The sequence below is a fragment of the Typha latifolia genome, chromosome 6, assembly GCF_019914945.1.
Source record: "Typha latifolia isolate L0001 chromosome 6, TyphaL0001v2, whole genome shotgun sequence".
NCBI classification, from domain to species: domain Eukaryota; kingdom Viridiplantae; phylum Streptophyta; class Magnoliopsida; order Poales; family Typhaceae; genus Typha; species Typha latifolia.
Window position 1 is genome coordinate 563,799 of NC_133091.1, and position 20,289 is coordinate 584,087.

Below are 20,289 nucleotides of genomic sequence, written 5' to 3' on the forward strand. Positions count from 1 at the left end.
ATCCAAATTTCTCAAAAAAGTCTATGTAGAAAAAGAGAATTGAGAGGATGGAGAAGTCAAAGGCAAAAGGTTGACCTCAAGGAGGGGGCCTATGGGCCAAAAGCTTCCAAAGGAGTTGTTATTGGTCTGAGCTGGCAAGTGTAATGAGGCTAATAAGATCCATGGAGAGTGACCTCACCCCCCCACCCACATCCCCTTAGGCAATTCATAGCCTATTTAAATTTCATCAAAAATAAATAAAAAATAAAAATAAAAATAAAATATTATATATATTTGTGTGTATTGAGATGGGAGCCATAAGTGATAACACCCACCTCTCTTTTAATTAAGCATTCATTTATTTCTCACATACCAACAAACTGTACTGATAAAAGAATCCCTCACTTTCCTCCCCAACTAAAACCTATATTTTATTTATTAAGTCCTAATTATGGGTTCAATTTCTTAGTAAATTATAGCTTATTGTTGCCTAGAAGGTTTACCTAATTATTTAATCTAAATATCAGAAAGAAAGAGAGTCTATTTTGTCTCCAGTATTGATAGTCTATCAAGAGTCTATTTTGTCTCAAGTATTAATAGTCTATCAACTCATAATATGTAATAAGACCATTATTTGCATGCATACAAATAAGGAATTAATGCATTTTCTAAGCATGGTTACCATGGTTTACACGTGTCGAAATATTGTTGACCTCCGATCGTAAGGTCGTGTTGCATGTTCGGGAGACTCAGCCGATCTCGTGGCATCCGACGCGGAGTAGGTTAGAAGCCCACTCACGGCGCTACTGCCTTTCGCCACGTGTCATCGGCTGCGATCCAACCACTCCGACGATGCGCATTACGATGCCTTCCTCGTTTGACTTACCCCCGCATTGCTGCGTCTCCTACTCATACTACCCCTCTCTATTGCATCTAATTTTCTTATTTTTTAGGGGCTTTTATGTAACAACCTGAATACCAGATTTATTGCAGAAAGCCCCCTCATTTATAAATGCTATAGCCTACGGGGTTTGTAGTTTTTGACTAAAAGTTGAATGATAGGGTGTTATTTACAAAAAGAACCTTTACTTTTTTTTTCTATTGTTTTTTCTTTACCTCTCTCTCTCTCTCTCTCTCTAAGTTATTGTTATCTGAACGGGGTTGGCTGAGACCACCTCACGAGTCAACCCCTAGGCCTGGGAAATTTCCAAATTCCAATATTTCAACTGCATTCCCCACTCCAATAAGTCAACGCTCCTCCCTTCTTCTCCACTCTATCCTCTACCTCATTTCCCACTTTACCCAAACGAGCACCTCCCCCATTTCTATCCCATGCCTTTTCCACTCTAGTCCTCAAACTCCCCCCCTCTCTCTCTCTCCCCCAGCCATGGGCAACGGCTACACCAAGCTAACTCACTGTTTCACTTGCGGCGGCGGAACCATCCGCCGCCGCCACGTGGCTCCTGCGCTACCGTTGGATAATTACGACGAGGGCCTCGGCCACTCCTTCTGTTACGTCCGACCAGACTCCACGTGCAGCCACGTGTCCTCCAAGGTCCACCACCATGCCGAGGAGGCGACCACCACTACCTTCTCCTCTATCTCAGGTGCAGCCCTGAGCGCGAACCCATCTACTCTCCTCTCCACCTCCCTCCTCCTCACCGACTCCTCTTCGTGCTCTTCCGCCGCCGCCGCCGCCTTCGAGAGCTCCGATTCCTTCGCCTCTGTCCCTCTCCAACCCGTTCCACGCTTCGCCTCTGGTCCCCTCTCCGGCTTCTCTTCCGGCCCAATCGAGCGCGGGTTCATGTCGGGCCCAATCGAGCGTGGATTCATGTCGGGCCCACTCGATCCCCGCGCCGCCCCCCTCTTCTCCGGCCCACTCGAGAAACCTTCCTCCCCTTCCTCCTCCGCCCGCCTCCGCCGCAGCTTCTCCCACGGCGGCCACCTACTCCTCCGCCGACTCTCCAAAGCGATCTCCGCCACGATCCCCAAAGAATCCAAATTCCCCTCGAAAAAGGAGTTCCAAGATGCGACCTTTATCGATACCCAAGACGGGAATCTCCAGTGGGCGCAGGGGAAGGCCGGTGAGGACCGCGTCCACGTGGTCGTGTCGGACGAACACGGCTGGGTCTTCGTCGGGATCTACGACGGCTTCAACGGCCCCGACGCCACCGATTACCTCCTCACCAATCTCTACTCCGCCGTCCACAGCCAATTAAAAGGCTTGCTCTGGGAAGACAAAGACGACGTCTTTCGCGAGCCATCGGACGAGGATTCCAATCCCTCCGTCGCGACGAATTGGATACAGAGAAGGAGGATGAGGAGGGGGAAAGGCGGCAAGAAGTGGGAGGAGAACCAGAGGAAGTGGAAGTGCGAGAGGGATAAAGAAAGGTCCGATCTTGATCGGAGATTAAATAATAACCTGAGTAGATCGATCTCGAACGATGCAATTAGTCATCTAGAAGTGCTTAAAGCTCTGGCCATGGCTCTCAAAAAGACAGAGGAGGCCTACTTGGGCATCGCCGATAAGATGGTGTCGGAGAATCCCGAGCTCGCGCTCATGGGTTCGTGCGTCCTGGTCATGCTGATGAAAGGAGATGATGTTTATTTCATGAACGTCGGTGATAGTCGCGCAGTTTTGGCAACAAACGCAGAGCCTGATTCGAGGAATTCCTTTGCGAAGGCAAAGCAGGATCTAGAACGGATTAACGAAGAATCTTTCAATGATCTAGGAGGGTATGAATTCGAAGGACTGCCGAGTTTAGCAGCCCTTCAGCTTACCTTGGATCACACTACTTGTGTTGAAGAGGTAATAGGTTTGCCTCTAATTACATTTGACTTAATACTTCTAAATTGGTCATTCTAAAACAATGATATGTTTCTTTTTCGTGATTCAGGAAGTGCGAAGAATAAAAAATAAGCACCCTGATGATGCTGCGGCTATCGCCAACGATCGAGTTAAGGGCTCGCTGAAGGTCACAAGGGCCTTCGGGGCTGGTTTTCTAAAGCAGGTACACTAGAATCTCTAACAATGAAGAATGTTTAGCATTGTAGGCTCTCTTGCTTTCACATGTTCTTGATTTGTTACTTGACTTTGTGTATGCCACTTGATTTCCTTCAATTCTTCCTCCTTTTATGGATTAAAAGGATCATTCAAATGCATGATGTCCTGCTTGGGAGGGAGGGAGATTAATTTTGACTTGAGTAGCTAAAATGACAAAGGAGAGATCGGACCGGAACATCTTTCTTTTTATTCTTTTCCTTACAGATTAGATCTAACTAATTTTCTTGGTCAAAATGTGATAACCTTGTTTCAGATTATGTTTTCACTAGAGCAGATGCTTGATGCTGACCACTATAATTGAGAAAGATGACTGATTCAAAGTTACTTCTAATAAGGAACTCCACTGTGGTCAACTATGGATGTGCCAAAATTTAGCAGTGATGTCATTACATTGACTGTTTAAGGAAAAGCTGATACTTGAGATAAGAATCTGCTATCTGAGCCTACTATTCAAGAAATTAGGAAAGGAATGAAAATTTGTACTGAATGTGTGAATCTAAAATCTCCTCGAGTGACTTCAAAGAAAGTCATATTCCTGCTGGGATTTCAGAATGCAAGTCTGAATCATCTTTCGGACATATATTTGTCTATCTGATCGAGAAGCATAATATTTAATCAGTAATTAATATTTGTCTGATAGAGTTGGTTAATTTCAGCACATCAATGTAGATATTGACATGATGTCGGACATTACAATTTTCTAGTACTACATTTTGTGGACTATTTGCTGACCGCTGTTCTTTGTTCTGCAGCCTAAATGGAACAATGCACTTCTGGAGATGTTCAGAATTGATTACGTGGGGACTTCTCCATATATCACATGCAATCCATCTCTTTATCACCATAAACTTGGCCCAAAGGATAGATTTTTGATACTATCATCTGATGGGCTTTACCAATATTTCACCAATGAAGAGGCCGTCACTCAAGTTGAGATGTTCGTCACGACAAACCCTGAAGGAGATCCCGCCCAACACCTTGTTGAAGAAGTCCTCTTTCGTGCAGCAGAAAAAGCAGGTATTTTTGCAGTTGGAAAACTTATACCAGAATTGCGTGATTTAAGGTCCTTATTAGTCATTTGACTTTAACATTTCTATGCAGGCATGGACTTTCATGAATTGCTTGAGATACCACAAGGTGATCGCCGGCGGTATCATGATGATGTTTCCATCATTGTCATTTCTCTAGAGGGAAGAATATGGAGATCTCAGGTAGATATTTATACAGATTAGGGAGGAGTATAGAGATTCATGGAAAAGTTCTCGGCTTTTCTTCTTTTCCCCAGTTGTCTTTGTCTATAACAATAAGCTCTGGGTAGACGGCACTCATCTAGCCATTGGATCTGCTAAAAGAACAGAAAGGTGCAGCAAGCTGAAATTAGATACTCCAATGCCTTATTGCTGGTATGGTTACACTATCTGATTCAAGCTATTGAAAGGAAAATGTAATCTTCCATAAATGGTTATGTTCAACAGATACATTATTCAATTGAATCTAAAAGAGCGATCCATTTGTTCCCTTTTTTTTTACCATGTTATCCAAATTTTTGTTCCAGATTATTTTTATCGAATATGAGAATTCTACTTGTCTGACTTATTTTTCCATCAGCCAAGCACATAAGTTTTGTGCATGTATTGTTTCTAGTTTCAAATTCAGACAAAGAACGGGGAGTTAAACTAACCGTAGGATGATAGTTGGTCTTACTAATGATAAGTTTGGTAGATTTCCTTATCACTGGATTAACATATTTCCTTTGATGAGATAAGTCAACTGCATTAAATATTTAATCGATAGTGCCACATAAGTGTTTATCATTAAAAATCATGCTATAAACATAGCTTCTAAAAGTACTTCTGGACTTGTAAATCTTCAGAAACATACAGATAGTAGTTATCGAAGAACCTGATTTCCAATAAGTTTCGGTAACTCTCATGGTTAATATAACCATTCTCCTAAATCATAGTTTCTTTTAACTCTATATCAAGATTTAAACTAGTTCAGTTCAAAGGTTTCATTTTTCAGAAGAACTAAATGTTCACCATGGATACTTAAATCCCTCGATGCTGTGCTATATATATATATATATTGAAGTGTTATCTGTAAGAAATGACTACGATTAATTAACTCATATCTTCAGGATCTAATCCTGAATTCAGTACTTTATAAATTCCCAGCTGAAGTTGAAGTTGACTGCCATTAATATTGAGGCATGGCAGTAGATGACATGCTCTTATCTTCTAGCTGATAACCTCTAGAACCATTGCACCTTTCTTATGGTAGGTAGATTAGACCTGGATATCTCTAGGATGCATCTTGCTTCCTATTAAAACTGTAACCTACTAAATTCTGTCCTCCTAATTTGTCTTTATAACATACCACAAACTCCATAGCATAATTGAGTTCATAAAACAGGGCAAAAAGCACGGCATACAGTAATTTCAGATTGGCAATTCTCTTAAATGGAAAAAAAATGGAAGAAAGAAGAAAAAAAAAAAACAATCTTGATAATCATTTGCAATTCACAAGTGATTGGTTCAAGAAATGTGCCAATTGACTTGAAAATCTTTATATATGTTCTACATCAAAATATGAATTATAGGAAAAAAAAATAACATGTGAAGCAGCCCTGTTTCTGGTTCTGTCCATATGATGCTGATACTGAACCTCTTCGTCCATATCATCACTGAACTTCTACAAAATTTGATTGCCGATTTTACAAGGAAGAAAGAAACTTCAATATCAATTTGCAAAATGACCTCTTTTCCTATTGACATGAAAATCCTACTCGATAGGAATGCCCTTATACATCAATCAGCAATTCAAATATCCAGACCAGGAGACTTTTATGTACTATTTTCAGATTGCCAAGACTTTTAAGTACTTCACAGAGTATGAATATTTAATCATTTGAGATTCTTCACACTAAAAATGGTCTATTTTCTGTTCATCAGATCCTTAAAGTCCCCCCCTGGAACAGTTCTTCATTTTTTTTTAAAGATAACAAAGCAGTTATGTGACTAAGAAAGGGATCATTTGGCTGTCAATTGTTATATAATGGCCTGCCAGTAAGAATCTACGATCTATACATGCGAAATGTAGGTTAGATTCACAGCAGGATAGCACCATCAAGACGCAGATCTCAAGTATTTCTTATAATAACTCACAGAATAGCTTAATATAGTGATCTTCTTTTTTTGATACATTAAATATCCACTCCTTTGTACATAACTTAAACTTAGAATTCACCATCATCAACAAAACAAATTCCTCAACCTCTCGATAAGTAACACGGCAGACACGACGTCTACTTGCACACATCACGACGGTACTCCTTTGATCTTCTGAAGCCTTTCTTTTAAATCTACAAGAACTCAGCTTTGACTTAGGAGTAGCAGTGTTTCCCTGTTATGGTGTTCAAATTTTTTGAATGGATGATCTACTTTGTGCAATTCAATCTTCTTTCCTTCCTCGTGAGGCAGAAGTGCTTTTGATGCTTCTATTGAAACACCATTAGAAGGAAAAATGCTTCTGTCTTCCTGAATTGCCAAGCTTTTGTTAGTCTGTACATTAGAGTTCAGATTCTCCTTCTGATCATACAAGATTGCTTCTCCCTGGCCACTGTAATCCTCACAGTTTGAGTTGCTTCTTGCATAGCAATCGGAATCCAGATCAATGCGATCCCTGTTGTTGGATGACCAATTCAGACTGAAACTGCCAAATCCTTGTATTCCAAGAGAAATTTTTCTCGCCCGGTTGCGCTCTTCCTTGAGAAGTGGGCCTTTCTCCAGCAGCATCAGAACCCTCTCAGATTTCTTTCTCACAGTCGAGCCCCAGTCAAACCTGCCAATGGAAAACAATACCTCAATACTATAAGATCGTAATCCTATCAATAAAACAACACCAAATCAAATTGATAGGCGTTACCCCTTCTCGTCAATGAATTGGAGTGTACCCATTTCTTGAATTACTTCTCTGTCGCTCCTAAACTCTTGTGCAATGCTCTCTGGTCCATGAGTTAGAAGATGCTCCAGAAGTATCAAAGCCTTGTAAGGCTCTCTCCATTGGTGTCTACCATACTTGGAGAACCTACTCACACCAACATAATGATCAACGAAATGACAACAACTAAAGCATGACCCACATCAAAATACCCTCCAGAAAAAAAAAGAAAAAGGAAAACAAATCCAACCTTTTATGGAGAATCTCCACGATTCTATAGTAATCGTCGATATCAAACGCTGCCCGTGATATGAAGCCCATCGTCTTGGCATCCGGCCCCCATGGATTAGCATTGGTTGCTTCTTCCGTGAGTCTAATTACCACAAACCCAACCAATGGAATCATCAGAACAAGAAAAGATGGGAACTTTCTAAACAAAAAGAAGTACCCAGATCAAGAACTAGAAGATTAAGCCCAAATCAGGCCGAGTATATAAATTAGGGCTTACAGTTGGGCCGGAGTCACGTCGGTGAGAGCCAACCGAGCAGTCCGGATCTTTTCTTTGAGGAAAAATGAAGCCTGCTTCTTAAACTCATGGAAGAAAGCGCTACCCATGGCACTGTTACTTGCTATTGCCATGGCTCTGATCTATTGAGAAGATTAAAAGAGCCAACCTTTTCTTCTTTTTCGCTTCTAAGGCGAGACTACTTTTCATCCAAGGCGTAAGCAGAGAGGAAGTGGAAAGGATCAAATTGCTGCAACTACTCCACCAATGCTAAATAACAGACGAACAACGTTTGAGTCTGCGGATTGATTAGACCAGCCATGACCTTAACAACGCGACTAAGGCGCAAAAAGCCAAAGATATCCCCCTTGCGTGTTTGAAATTTTGAATTGTATACTAGCCGTTTGCTGCTGTCAGCATGGATGTCATGTCATCTTAGACTAACAAATAATTTATGGGTCTCTTCTGCGTTTACGCACTTCTAAATTACCTTACTATGTGTATGTGGATAACTCTACATTCGCTATTTGCAAAACTCTCTATATTTCTTGGATAAACCCATTAACCCTGGAAACCACTTTGGCAAAAGATACCGTATGACTATTTTTCTTCTTCTTCTTCTTCTTCTTCTTCTGGCTATATTAAATGGATTAGAAGGTATTTTTTTTCAACCCTAGTATTTTTATTATTAATGCTTTAGAAATATTCTGACGTTAGTTTTCTTTACAACAATCATCATATATAGATAAGTTTGATATTTCTGAATAGATTTTTAATGTTAAGATAAAAGTAGAAAGGGAAATCATTCCTTCATTGGTTTCAAAGCCAAGTAAGATTACCTACTGCAACTAATAAGATCATCGCCCACGTCAGCACACAGGATTTGAAACTCAATTTTGCCTAGAAAAACAAATGTCTTCTCATATGAAAGCATTAGGTTGTCATAATCCAAGCTGCTTAATGGAGTTGGTCCGTATAATCCTCGGTGATTAAATTAAGCCATATCAAACTAAAACCTAATGGCCCCATTAACAGATGAGAAACTTGACCTATGATTATGTCTTAGTAAATAAAAAAAGGAAAGACCCACCGTTTAGCTTTTGTGAAGTAGAAATTTATAAAGAGAAAAGAGTTAGAGAGACAAAAGATGTATGTGGGCATGGATATCAACTGTGAAGGGATGATTGCTACACATGAGGAATGATCAATGATGGCTTAAAATGGGGGCAGAATCATTAAGGAATAGGCATGGGTTGCAGTGATACTACCAAGGTGGAGATGTAGTGGATATACATATATGTATATGGGAAGATTACTCTCTCTACTTTGCCTTCTAAAGTTACAACCAGCTCTTATCTCAATAATCTCCACTTGAGAACCATACACTTTATCTCTCCCTCATTTTAGAGCTACAAAATAATCAAAGTCCCAGAAAACTAGTTGCAGTAAATTATTTGATAGTTAATTTATATGGCGCTTCGTCGAAATCATTCGTTTAGGGATACAGGATACTTTTGTTGAGATACATAACTATATATTCCATATCAGAACATTCCATTATCGTGCTCACTTTATATATTCTTTTGTTTTCCAGGTCCACAAAAGGAATCCTCAATCACATTAAGGTCTGGATCTAAGTTTAGTCGGAGAAACTCAATATAATTATATAAATATATACAGCAACATAGAGACCAAGAGAAGAGAAGAGAAGAGAAGAGGAGAGAGCCGTGCCGTTCCCTATTCTTGCCGTGTTCTTATTCTACGTTCCTTTTGCTATATCTTTGTTAGTTATTCCAACTTCTCTCTCTTTCCTTCGGCTGTTCTTCCATTGGTTGGTCTCAGAATTCGATAAGTCTCCCGAGGCGGACTACAAACTCTTCCACGTCTCATCGGAATTCCCATATTTGCGCAAAAGCCCAGAAGTTGAAAGAAGAGCAAAGAAGGAATGGCTTCCTCCTCTCCTCCTCCTCCTCCTCCTCTTTCTAAAGAAGAGAAGGATGAGAGAGAAGAAGCAAAGCAGAAAGATGGTTGTGATGATGGTGGTTATCAAACGCCTACGTCCCCGGGAAGCCGTATTCCGGCGGCTCTAAGATGCCCGCCGGCCCCGAGAAGAACTTCGACGAGGTTGTGCATGAAGAGGAAAGCTAGAAGTATTCTAGTTCGCCGTCGACTTGATGTGGAAGACGAAATTAGTTTGTTCCTTTTCAGTTCCGAGTTGGGTTCTGGCCTGAGGTCGAAGAAGGTTAGAGGAGAGGCTGCTATAGCCAAATAAGTTTTGGGGTACTATACTGTGATATTAACATAGATACTCTCGTTTGCTACATCTAATTTTTCTCCCCCTTCTTTTTTCTTGGATTTGAGATGAAAATTGAGTGCTTGTTTAATCCAACGATACGTATTTTGTGCAGAGGTTTATTCACCTTCTTAGTTTCAGTGTAAATTCTTCTTTTTTGGGGTATTAAATTGAAAGAGTTTTGGTCCAAAGTAAGCAGATGCTTCGATTCCTTCTAAGATGCAGAAAGATCACAAGTTAAGAAGCAGAGTAGGAAGGAATAGAAGCTGTCAAAAACCTTGAGCTTCACAAAAGGAGCAGTTTAACATCTTAGCCTTTTGAATAGGTTAGTTACTACTTTAAAAGACTTTGCTTTCCTTTTGTCCTGTCAGATGTTTCTTTTGATCTTTTTAAGTGCAACATTGTATATCTTGATACTCTGACATTGTTCAACTAGGAGAGAAACTGAAAGAATTAATAAACGTTAATGGGGACATTGGCACATTGCCCTTTTGCTTTATGGATGCAACAATTCATATCACTATTTGCTCGTGTTATTCTTCCACTAACACTGCTGGTTTCTAGAAGTATGGAAGCCCTTAATGGAGAGAATAAAAGGATGGTAGTACCCTGTTAGATTGTCCAAAAGACTTTCCATGAAAGGTCACAAGCTGCCACATTATGTAATTGTATTTGGGAAGTAATGTAAACACGAAGGAACTTTACATTGTGAAAATAAGTTATGTATTCCAGAAGCAGTGAGATAAACCACAGATCACATATGGTGAAATTTACCACAATAACTAACAGACACCCCCTGCCCATCAGATGAAAAAAAAAACATTAAAGAGAGATTGCAGTCAGAGGAACATTTCGATTGCCAGAAGAGGGCATAATCTTTGCAGTTAATTACTAAAAAGTGGCACAGAGTTGGAGGATTTAATGTAAATAGGCATAATCTGTGCAAGCAAATGTAGCTATCTTAACATAATAGGGATGTGCCTTCGTCATATCAAAAGATAACGGATTCACTAACTAGTCTGCACCACCAACAGCTAGTTGATTCAAAAGGGAGAACTTCCAAAACGTCTCATAAACTCTGCCAAGTACAGACCGGCATTTCCACCTTACGTAATTTTCTTCACGACGTCATTGATGACTTCATCCATATCGAGTTTCTTCATCGGTGTGAATGGTCGTGGCATATTCTGTAAGAAATCAAGCATACATGTTAAAATTGAGGAAATACTCTTCATAATAAAGTAATGACCTGGTCAACTTCAAAACATTTGGCCGGAACATTTGGAAATCTAAAAGCAATCTGGGTAAAACATCAGCTACTTGAGATTTTAATACTGTTGCAATATACGACGACAAAATATGCCCAAATGGATGACTAATCAGAAGTCGTTCACGACTCTATGCAACATAAAATTCTCTTAGGGCTACTCTTTGGTCCTGCATTTAGAAATGCATCTGTGCAGCTGGACATGCAAATTTATTCTTTGGAGCATTTTTTACCAGCACCTCACTTATAACTAATCTTACTCCAAAATATGGAAAGAGAAGTGGAGGATGGTGACCAGTGGCAAGAGAAAAACATAGCAACAACAGGGTGCCAATTAACATGCAACAAAATTAATCCTTTCTGCCAGGCATCCATTCTAAGACTGTTCAGTTCAGTAAGAAATTGATGATGTACTAAAATACCAGAAAGGGGTATTTCAGAAAACATTTTATCACTTTACCATAAGAGAATTACCAGTAGTGAGACAAAAACTTCACCGCCTTCCTCACGTATCTCAAAGCATCCTCTACGTGGCTGAGAATGAAAAACCATCTATACCAGTTAACGAAGGAGAAAGATAAACACAAAAGAGGCATAATTATAAATTCCTTTTGCATGAAAATTATGAATTCATAAAAGTATTTCTATACAAAAAAAGGTCATTATGTTTGAATAGCTATTTACTTACATAACTTGCATCACTTAGCTCATAAGCATACAAAGGTGTAGTAATTGCATTTTGTAACACTGACCTGCACAGCTGCAAATTAACTAATATCTCATTGTTTTGACATTGCTGACATATAGACACTGCTGAATAATCTGGACACTTAAAAGTTTACTAAACTCTATATACTATACAACATCATAGAGAAGATAATTTTATTGTAATTATACCATTTGACTGAAAATTGCACTTTAGACACCTCCGGTGTATAGGCTACACAAGGGCTAGCCATCCCGATAAATAAGTTAGACAACTAAGTCAACTCTCCCATAAAACGGACCTCAACAAACCTAAACCATACGGATATGACACTCCATTGGAAAATCCACCAAATATCAATCCTAATTTCCATGAGGAGAATCAAACCTCTAACATGAATTAGTATGACAACCACTGAACTACAGTGCTAGCTTACACCAATAGAACAATTAACAACAGTTGGATACTTTGTAAAATCTAAAGTGGCTAAAATGTTGAATTAGAATGGAAATAAGTACAGAGCGAAAAATCATAATCTGCTTGCTTATTTAAATTCGAAGCCTATAGGATATTAGCAACTGCCAAAAGTGACATATTAACTTCCAGGTAAACTTTAAGCATATGGTGCAAGAAGACAAATTAGGCCAACTAAATGATATTTCACAGCAAAGCCTGCACATTCCCAGTTCAACATACCTTCTCAGGATTGATGTGTACAGTAACACCAGGGACAGCACTTTCCAATCCTTCTTTCACTTTGATGGCCCTTGTCTTGAATGAATTGCATTGCTTGCTAAACATTGCAGATAATAAAAGATGCAAATAAACAATCAGCAGAAGGATCCCTAGAATTGAAAAGAAGTACAAAATTACTCTCATTACTTAAGGCAGAGTATAACATGCAATCATTGTATCAGAGGATAATTTGAAGGCATTATGTACAAGAAGCGCCATAAAAAAAATCCACCTTTATTCTTGTGTCAATTGCAAAACCTAGTAACATCACCATAAACCCTAGATGTTGCTACAAGAAGAAATACTTACCATGCCTCGATGACGACGGACTTGGACGAGATCCCGTCGGCGGCAGCGATGGTGACGGTGGCTGCAGCGTCGGCGTCGGCGTCGGACGGCGCAGCATCCGACGCTCCGTTGGAGGAGGCCTTGAGCCTGCCCTTTTCCTTCGTTTCATCGGCACCCTCCACCGCCACTTTTACCTTCTTGGACGACGCCCTAGCCGGCAACGGCGGCGGAACCACCCGCTTTCCGGCGGTTGCGCTGCGTGTCCTCCTCGGCGACGAGGGCGGCACCGGATCCTTCGCCTTCCTCTTCGGGGCCATCGCCACTACTTCTCACCTTACTCTCTAAACGAAACGTCTCAATTCTCAAGTAAGCAGAGCCACACTACGGATGGAGAGAGATAGGGGAAGAGGATTTCCCGCCATATTTTATCTCACCGGTGGTGAGAATAGGCGATGGAACTCCTACCTTCTATCACGTGAGATGAGAGTACAGGGATAGCAAATTTTAGTGGTTCAAATAGTAAAAGGTGAGCCTGAGAAAAATATCTAGTAATGGAACGTCACGTCTAATACTCTGATATGACTTACTTTAAAATTGATTTGGATCGTAACCCAACCCCAAAAGCCCAATGGGCCGGGTAAAAAGACAGTTCGGCTCACCTACAATAATACCACATTATTCCTAATAGCATACATAGTATTTAAAAAAAATTAAATTTTTTTACTAAAACACCCTACCATATAAATATTTTGAGCTATTTTAGTTTTCTAAAATAGAGAGCAGTAGTCAGTACTATCAATTCATGGTTTCAGTACCTTTTCTAATTTCAAGGAATGGTTTCAGTACCTACTAGTGTCCAGAGTTATACATATTGAAGGTGACAGCTCCAGATATTTTTCAGGTCATCCCTGTGATCAGATGACACCTGTGCTATAATAATAGAGAAGATGATGGGCATTGTTAGCATCTTCTCCTCAATCTCAATCTTATCACAAGTTTACTGGCCAACCACCAAAGCAAGATTGATACTCTTACTTACCATACCATATTATGATTCTTCTTGACTTTCCCTCTGCAACTAACGGGCAGTGACAACACTTTGTCGCTGCATTTGGCTCTCTGGTGATCAAAAGAAAATATTTTTTCAGGACAGGTTAAGGGAGGTGGTAGTTGGAAAGCTGCTTAGCTTATTTAGAGGGCACTGTCAAGTGCCAAGAGACGTCCCTGAGATGAAGGACAAGAAGCTATTCTCTCTTTTCCAAATACAATTACAGTTCTTTGCTTTCCTAGTCTTTTTTTTTTTTTCTCAGGAACAAATGAACTGAGGCCAAGTCACACATATCAGACAAATTGCTGGGCATATTATACAGTACTATTAGAAAGAAAATGGAGCCCGACACCATATTTAATTATAATAGAAAGTGACATGAGATATAAAAGTTGAGAATCCTGCAGCCTTCTGTCTGTAATTCTTCAATCATGAATTAGAAGTTCATATCATTGTTGATGCTTGAAAGAGAGAGGATACGTTGAATGGGATTTCAGAAATTTTGCCAAAATGCTAGCACTCAGATATCTCTATACAATTTAAAGTTTCTATACAGGAGAGGTGACAACTTTACTATTTCTAATTACAGGCTTTATGCTTGATCATGACATAATACAGTACTATTTGAAAAACTGCATGGTGCTCTCAGATCTATACAAGAATGGGACCCGGTATACACAGATCACCTGTACTAAGATAATGATAACCATATGATGGATTTTGAATCTCAGGGCTTATCGCAGCTATGACCTAGTTTTAGTTTGCCGCGGGAACTGATCTTCCCAAGTGAGCTCATAGCTGAAGACAAGCTTTTGAAACTGCTACTTGCTTCGCTGAAGTTCTGAAACTTACTGGATTTCCTCGCCTTCAAGTAGCCCTTGTCTTGCCCCTCGCTTTTGCTCTTGGCAACCACCAATCCTGCGATGTTGCATCGGCAAAATGGACATATTGGGGCTGGTGAACACAAATTTACAGGGTTGGGCTTCTTGTGGCAACACAGGGCCAACGTACAGTGAGCACACATCTGGTGTCCACAGTCTCGGACTTCAATGGTGCAAACTTGGTCGAAGCAGATGCAGCAGAGCTCTGTGTCACTTGCCTGCAAGAGCACTCACGATGAATCGTTTTAAAATAAAATTACATTAAGAATCATATCAACATATATCTAGGTCCTAATTTTTTTCCCAAAGTGAAATCAGAAACTCTAGATACCACTAGAAGGAAAGCAACTACAGGGAGTAGTCAGACATTATGTCTGCACTACCAGAATAAACTTCAATCAAGTTGGATGAGTAAATTGGTATGATAGTAAAAAACATGCAATCTTCTCCATATATTTTCTTCATAATTTATTCTGTGTCTAGATAGGAATACTAGAATTAAGAGGATTATAGTATGATTTTTGTCAATTTAATAAGCAGCCTACACAAAGAATGGAGTACCTCAGAGACATCATCACCAATTCCAGCATCTGAATGGACAGGGGATGGCAATGAATACTTTGTCCCTTTCAAGATGTTCTTCTCTCTTTCCCTGTTGGCAGCCATCAGAGCTCTCTCTAAGAGAGTCTTGGCTTCTAGATTGAGTTCACTGATGCATTTCAGTGGAGAAGGCCAAACTAGAGGCTCTGGTGACAATGGGTTCAAGAGAGTCGCACATGCTCCACGATTTCTCTGGAGTGCAACATCATAGGGTAATCTACTGCAGATACCATATAATATGGCAGTTCAGTCTCATGCAACTTCTATGATGTATTGATGTATACATGATAACAATTAACTGTGAATGGTGCACAAAAAGAAGCATAACATAAACTAGACGAATCCATAAGAATACAGTAATGAAAACACAATCAAGAATCCAGGAACTTTATTGAAACAAAGGTTCCAAATAAACCCAAAAACAGAACCAGGAAAAGGAAAATGTTTAGAATGCTGTAAACTGTTACAAATAGTGAACTAGATAGAAGTGTAGAGAGAGAACTAGATAGAACTAATCGAGTTCCTTATTTCCTTTCTCCAGTTATAAAAGATGTTAATGGCATTATTGGTGCTTACCCAGATGAATCTTTTTGTTTCCGATCAGCTCCCCAAGCTAAGAGATTCCGAATGCTATCCAGGCATCCCTTGCGAGCTGCCAAGTGAAGAGGGCTGCTCCCCTGATAGCTGCAATTTAGACTCTGTTACTCTAATACCAATAGTCACTTCCTCCATATTCAAAAGGAACATCTTACGTTCTAAATTTACCTAAATTTATCAGTTAAAGCACAGGCAAGAGCCCCATTATCCAGGAGTATATGAACACACTCAGGCTTTCCTTGTTTTGCAGCAAGGTGTAAAGGTGTCGCTCCACTACCATCTCTAATATTCACAAAACGGCTAAATCCCCTACCAATGACAATACCAAATTATCCATAGCTACTTGGATAAAGTTAGAAGCTACAAAAAACTTGACAATCCAGATCTCATCAGTACCCACCATGAATCAGCTATCTGGTTGGAACGTGCAGCCACTAACATCAGTTGCAAGCAATCTGAATGGCCGTAATATGCAGCATAATGCAAGCAAGTTCTTGCATGAGGCGAATCAAATATCAACATCTAGTCCAATTATAGGTAACAATTAGTGTAGGCAAACATCATAGAAAAAAAAAAGAACTGGTGAGAAACGAGGCTTGCGTACAGTTGCGCCAGCTTGGAGGAGCTTCTGCATGCAGGCAATTCTCCCATTCATTGCAGCCAACATTAGCGGAGTCTTCACCAATTCCAAAAAGATCAGATTTTTCGAAACTAAAAGTTCCTTAACAATTAAAAAGAATTAAAAAGAAGCAAACTTGTGCAATTGCCTTACTTTTTTATGCCTGTTGAGGACATCAGGGTGGAGGGATCGATCCAGAATCACGGAAAGGACCTGAAAATGAACCAAACCGAGAAGACCCAAATCGTCGAACTCAATCAAATAAATAAATTCTCCATAAATCGCGCAAATTTGAGAAACTAACGAGAACCCATTTGATGGAGGAGGCAAAAGAGCACACCTCGAGCCGCCCATTGGCGGCCGCGATGTGGAGAGGTGATTGGCGATTGAAGCGGGTGGTTCGTTGGGGAACACTGGACTCCTTTCTCAAAAAACTCTCCACGGTTTCCAAATCGCCGGTCTTTACGGCCTTGAAGAACTCCTGCTCGTGGCTCGAGGATCTACAACTCTGACCCTGACCCATTTCGCCGTCCTCCCCTCCGTTTCCGGCCTCACCTTTCGTGCGCTGCGAGTGGAGGACGGTGGTGGGAAGCGAAGAAGAAGAAGAAGAAGAAGAAGAAGAGGTGAACGGAATTGGTGGTATCGCGAGTTGGAATAAAGGACGGGGAGGGGTTTAGAATTAGAAGGTTTTTTAGGGGGGTTGGATTTGATTAAACCCGTTGAGCACTTGTCTCGGGGCCCATTTTGGTCGTTCGGTACGGTAGGTAAACGTGGATGGTGGAGAAAGTGGTGTTATCGGTGGTTACTATCAAAGTTTGATGTAATAATTTTTTTTTATGTATCAAAATTATTCTTAAAAGATAGGGATATCTTGATAAACTCTGTCTACTAATTTTGACTCCGATAAGAAGGTGGATACGGATAACTATAGTCTAAGACTTGTCCACATTTTATACAAACTTATCTAGCCCAATAGCCCGCCCAAGCTTGCATCCTCATCCCTGGTATTTATAGTCCAGGCCCAAGTCAGGGCCTGCTAGAGTCCGATGCTGACACGTGGACTTCAGTATCTGTGTGACCTAGTGTCGAATGCGATCGCGTCTACCTATTTAAGATTTCTTCCCCCAGGCCCAGGGTTCTTCGGCGGCGCCAACGCTAGGGTTTGTTCTACTCGTCGCGTTTAAGGTAAGCAGCGAGCGGAATCCCTCTCTCGAATCCTATCCTAGTTTGGTTCTTGTGCTTCCCTCTAATCGAAGGATTGCATTTCTGTTCCCTCTCGTTTTGGATCGTATCTTTGCTGCTTGGCGAGATCTGATGCGGGTTTGATATCTATTTCTTGTGAATTTGCAGTAGATCGACGTTGTAATGGCTCCTTCGCAGCCGAACACTGGCCTCTTCGTTGGGCTCAACAAGGGGCACATAGTTACCAAGCGTGAGCTCCCACCTCGCCCTTCCAGTAGAAAAGGGGTACAAGATAACATCTCCATTCTTGTTTACTTGGGATTCTTGTTAAATTTCCTTGCGTGGTTGGTCTAAACTTGGATTTTTGTGGGTTATTAGAAAACCAGCAAAAGGGTGCATTTTGTGAGGAACTTAATTAGGGAGGTCGCTGGCTTTGCTCCTTATGAGAAGCGGATTACTGAGCTTTTGAAGGTTGGAAAGGATAAGCGAGCTCTGAAGGTGGCAAAGAGAAAGCTTGGTACTCATAAGAGAGCGAAGAAGAAGCGTGAGGAGATGGCTAACGTTCTCAGGAAGATGAGGTTGGTTTTCGTTCTTATGTTGGATATATATATCTTGATACATGTTTTATTGTTATAGTTATTACTTCTCTTAATGCAATAAGAGGATGTTTGAATTTTTTAATGGAGTCTAAAACTTTAGGGACTAATTATGGAGGAGAATCTAGAGAATGTCAATTATAGCACTACGATCAATTCATTATTGCAACTCATATTAAATTCTTTAGTGGGGCAAACGATATCTTGCAAATATCTCAGCATCAGCATTGTGGGCTTAAAAAGTTAAACTTGCCAGGCGACAATATATTTGCTTTATTATCAGTTTATCACTTCTTTACAGAGATAAATGCCTTACTTTATATATAATTAATGTGCAAGAAAATATTTTTGTGTAACTTGTGTTTGGTTTGTGCACAAGGAGTACTTATTCATTAGTTAGGTCTCTCTTATTTACATTTTACAGTCATATACTCATACAAATTTTGGTCCAGCATTGTATTACTTAAATCATATAACAATTATATATAAAATCTTATTAAAGATGAGGAGTATGATAAAGCTATGCATATTTTGTAAGTAAAATTTTTATTACAATTAACATATTTATTTACAATTTAGTAATCAAATACAAATTTTTATATAAATTCATACAAGTTAATCATTACATTTTATGAATAAAGTTATAAATGTATCTAATTTACCTGTAAGAGGTATGTATAAAATTATTCTTAAAATTTTTTATGCACAAATCAAATGACATCTTAGTATGTTGTGGTAACTGTGGAAAAGAAATAGAAAATTCATAATTCGCATTTCTGTGCAATATTTCAGGTTCCGAATATCCTATGCCACATCCTTTTTAAAATTCTCAACTTTGGAATTCAATAGTTGGTGAAGCTTCAGTTTTGGTTTTAGTTTTGCTGTTCCTCTATTATTATTTTTTTAACTTCAAAAGTAACTGTGAGATAAGCAAGGATTAGGATGTGGCTGTGGAGTTGAATTTTTATTCTATTGTGTAAAATGTCATATTTGCCATGCCAAACTTCTGCAAAAATTGTAGCTTGGGCATGCCCAACTGTGCGATGACATTTCGCTGCACTGCTTGTTAGAGAATGGTTACCCTAGTTAACTAAAAGTAGTTTGGCATTTCATGGTTTGCAAAGTTTGTCCTGTTGCTAGTTAATTAGCATAATAATTAGTTAGCACTTAGATTAGAAGATCTTTAGAAATGATGGATATTTTACCTTTTTCTTTAATCAAGTACATGGGCCTCCAAGGAGGAGAATGAGCTCAGTTCCTAAAGAGGATGACTGTAATAAGCTCTATGACCTGGTAAAGAGTGTGCCTGAAGAGATGTAAGACAACATCTAATTTTGTGGTCCATGATAGCTGTGGGGAACATCTCAATTGTAGACTTGCAGCATCTAATTTGTTGCTTCATATTTATATAGAAATGACTTGATGAGATGAAACATTTTGACTGTTGAAGTGTTACACCTCTGATATCTTGTGGTGTTATCATGTTTCATTCTTCTAGTGCTAGTGCATGACCACTACAAAGATCGTCTTTTGCTATTCTGCTTTGCTGCATTTGAGGTGAAAACTAACATTATTTCCATGTGATCTGCAGATCTGCTGGAGTTTCTGAGAAGAAGAAATGAAGACCTTCTAGTCCTTGATATGATTATTTTAGGAACGTTGAGACTAGATTACTCAATTTTGTCTCGAATGAGCATATCCAAGACGTTATTGCTTTCCTATCCTCCTAAATCGTCAAGAGGGTCCAAACTTTTTTGTGCTCGTCTTTGTCGCAAACTTATTATCTTTAGAATATTATAGTTTTGGCTTGCGGTATCCCTTTTTCAAGCAGATAGTGTGGTTCATCATTTTTTGTGGTTCTACTTTCGTAATTTTTGTTAGTGTCTAATTATTGGGTTATCTTAAAACCACATACTATGGGGGTAGTCGAATGCTCCAAATATTATCTGTGATGCTTACTCATTATGTTCTTTTAAGTGTGTTGTCTTTT

At 39.7% G+C, this 20,289-nt stretch overlaps 5 protein-coding genes across 7 annotated transcripts; 2 read left to right on the forward strand and 3 right to left on the reverse strand.

Annotated features, from left to right (window-relative positions):
- Nucleotides 1-1,312: 1,312 nt before the first annotated feature.
- On the forward strand, nt 1,313-4,561 carry LOC140791022 (probable protein phosphatase 2C 4). The gene is made up of 4 exons (XM_073141369.1): nt 1,313-2,788; nt 2,877-2,990; nt 3,796-4,060; nt 4,145-4,561. Exons 1-4 carry the CDS (start codon nt 1,367-1,369, stop codon nt 4,273-4,275), a joined length of 1,932 nt encoding a protein of 643 aa, XP_072997470.1. The 5' UTR covers nt 1,313-1,366; the 3' UTR covers nt 4,276-4,561.
- A 1,599-nt stretch (nt 4,562-6,160) lies between these two features.
- LOC140791025 (epsin-3) lies at nt 6,161-7,787 on the reverse strand. The gene is made up of 4 exons (XM_073141374.1): nt 7,491-7,787; nt 7,233-7,355; nt 6,968-7,129; nt 6,161-6,883 (listed from the first exon to the last, which is right to left on the reverse strand). The coding sequence occupies exons 1-4, from the start codon at nt 7,619-7,621 to the stop codon at nt 6,415-6,417; spliced, it is 885 nt and encodes a 294-aa protein (XP_072997475.1). The 5' UTR covers nt 7,622-7,787; the 3' UTR covers nt 6,161-6,414.
- Nucleotides 7,788-10,636: 2,849 nt separating this feature from the next.
- Nucleotides 10,637-13,264, reverse strand: LOC140791026 (uncharacterized). The gene is made up of 4 exons (XM_073141375.1): nt 12,798-13,264; nt 12,450-12,546; nt 11,522-11,581; nt 10,637-10,967 (listed from the first exon to the last, which is right to left on the reverse strand). The coding sequence occupies exons 1-4, from the start codon at nt 13,091-13,093 to the stop codon at nt 10,887-10,889; spliced, it is 534 nt and encodes a 177-aa protein (XP_072997476.1). The 5' UTR covers nt 13,094-13,264; the 3' UTR covers nt 10,637-10,886.
- A 1,060-nt stretch (nt 13,265-14,324) lies between these two features.
- On the reverse strand, nt 14,325-17,202 carry LOC140791024 (E3 ubiquitin-protein ligase XB3-like). 2 transcript variants are annotated; one of them, XM_073141373.1, is made up of 8 exons: nt 16,862-17,202; nt 16,675-16,734; nt 16,507-16,578; nt 16,303-16,424; nt 16,071-16,211; nt 15,882-15,989; nt 15,267-15,525; nt 14,325-14,923 (listed from the first exon to the last, which is right to left on the reverse strand). In XM_073141373.1, exons 1-8 carry the CDS (start codon nt 17,042-17,044, stop codon nt 14,552-14,554), a joined length of 1,317 nt encoding a protein of 438 aa, XP_072997474.1. In that variant the 5' UTR covers nt 17,045-17,202; the 3' UTR covers nt 14,325-14,551. The 2 variants fall into 2 exon arrangements, with proteins under 2 accessions (XP_072997474.1, XP_072997473.1); XM_073141372.1 differs by having other exon boundaries at nt 16,826-17,180.
- Nucleotides 17,203-17,600: 398 nt separating this feature from the next.
- LOC140791027 (large ribosomal subunit protein eL36x-like) lies at nt 17,601-20,146 on the forward strand. Of its 2 annotated transcripts, none has more exons than XM_073141376.1 (4): nt 17,601-17,706; nt 17,872-17,988; nt 18,082-18,281; nt 19,891-20,146. In XM_073141376.1, exons 2-4 carry the CDS (start codon nt 17,887-17,889, stop codon nt 19,919-19,921), a joined length of 333 nt encoding a protein of 110 aa, XP_072997477.1. In that variant the 5' UTR covers nt 17,601-17,706; nt 17,872-17,886; the 3' UTR covers nt 19,922-20,146. The 2 variants fall into 2 exon arrangements, with proteins under 2 accessions (XP_072997477.1, XP_072997478.1); XM_073141377.1 differs by having other exon boundaries at nt 17,657-17,706; nt 17,875-17,988.
- The last annotated feature ends 143 nt before the right edge of the window (nt 20,147-20,289 follow it).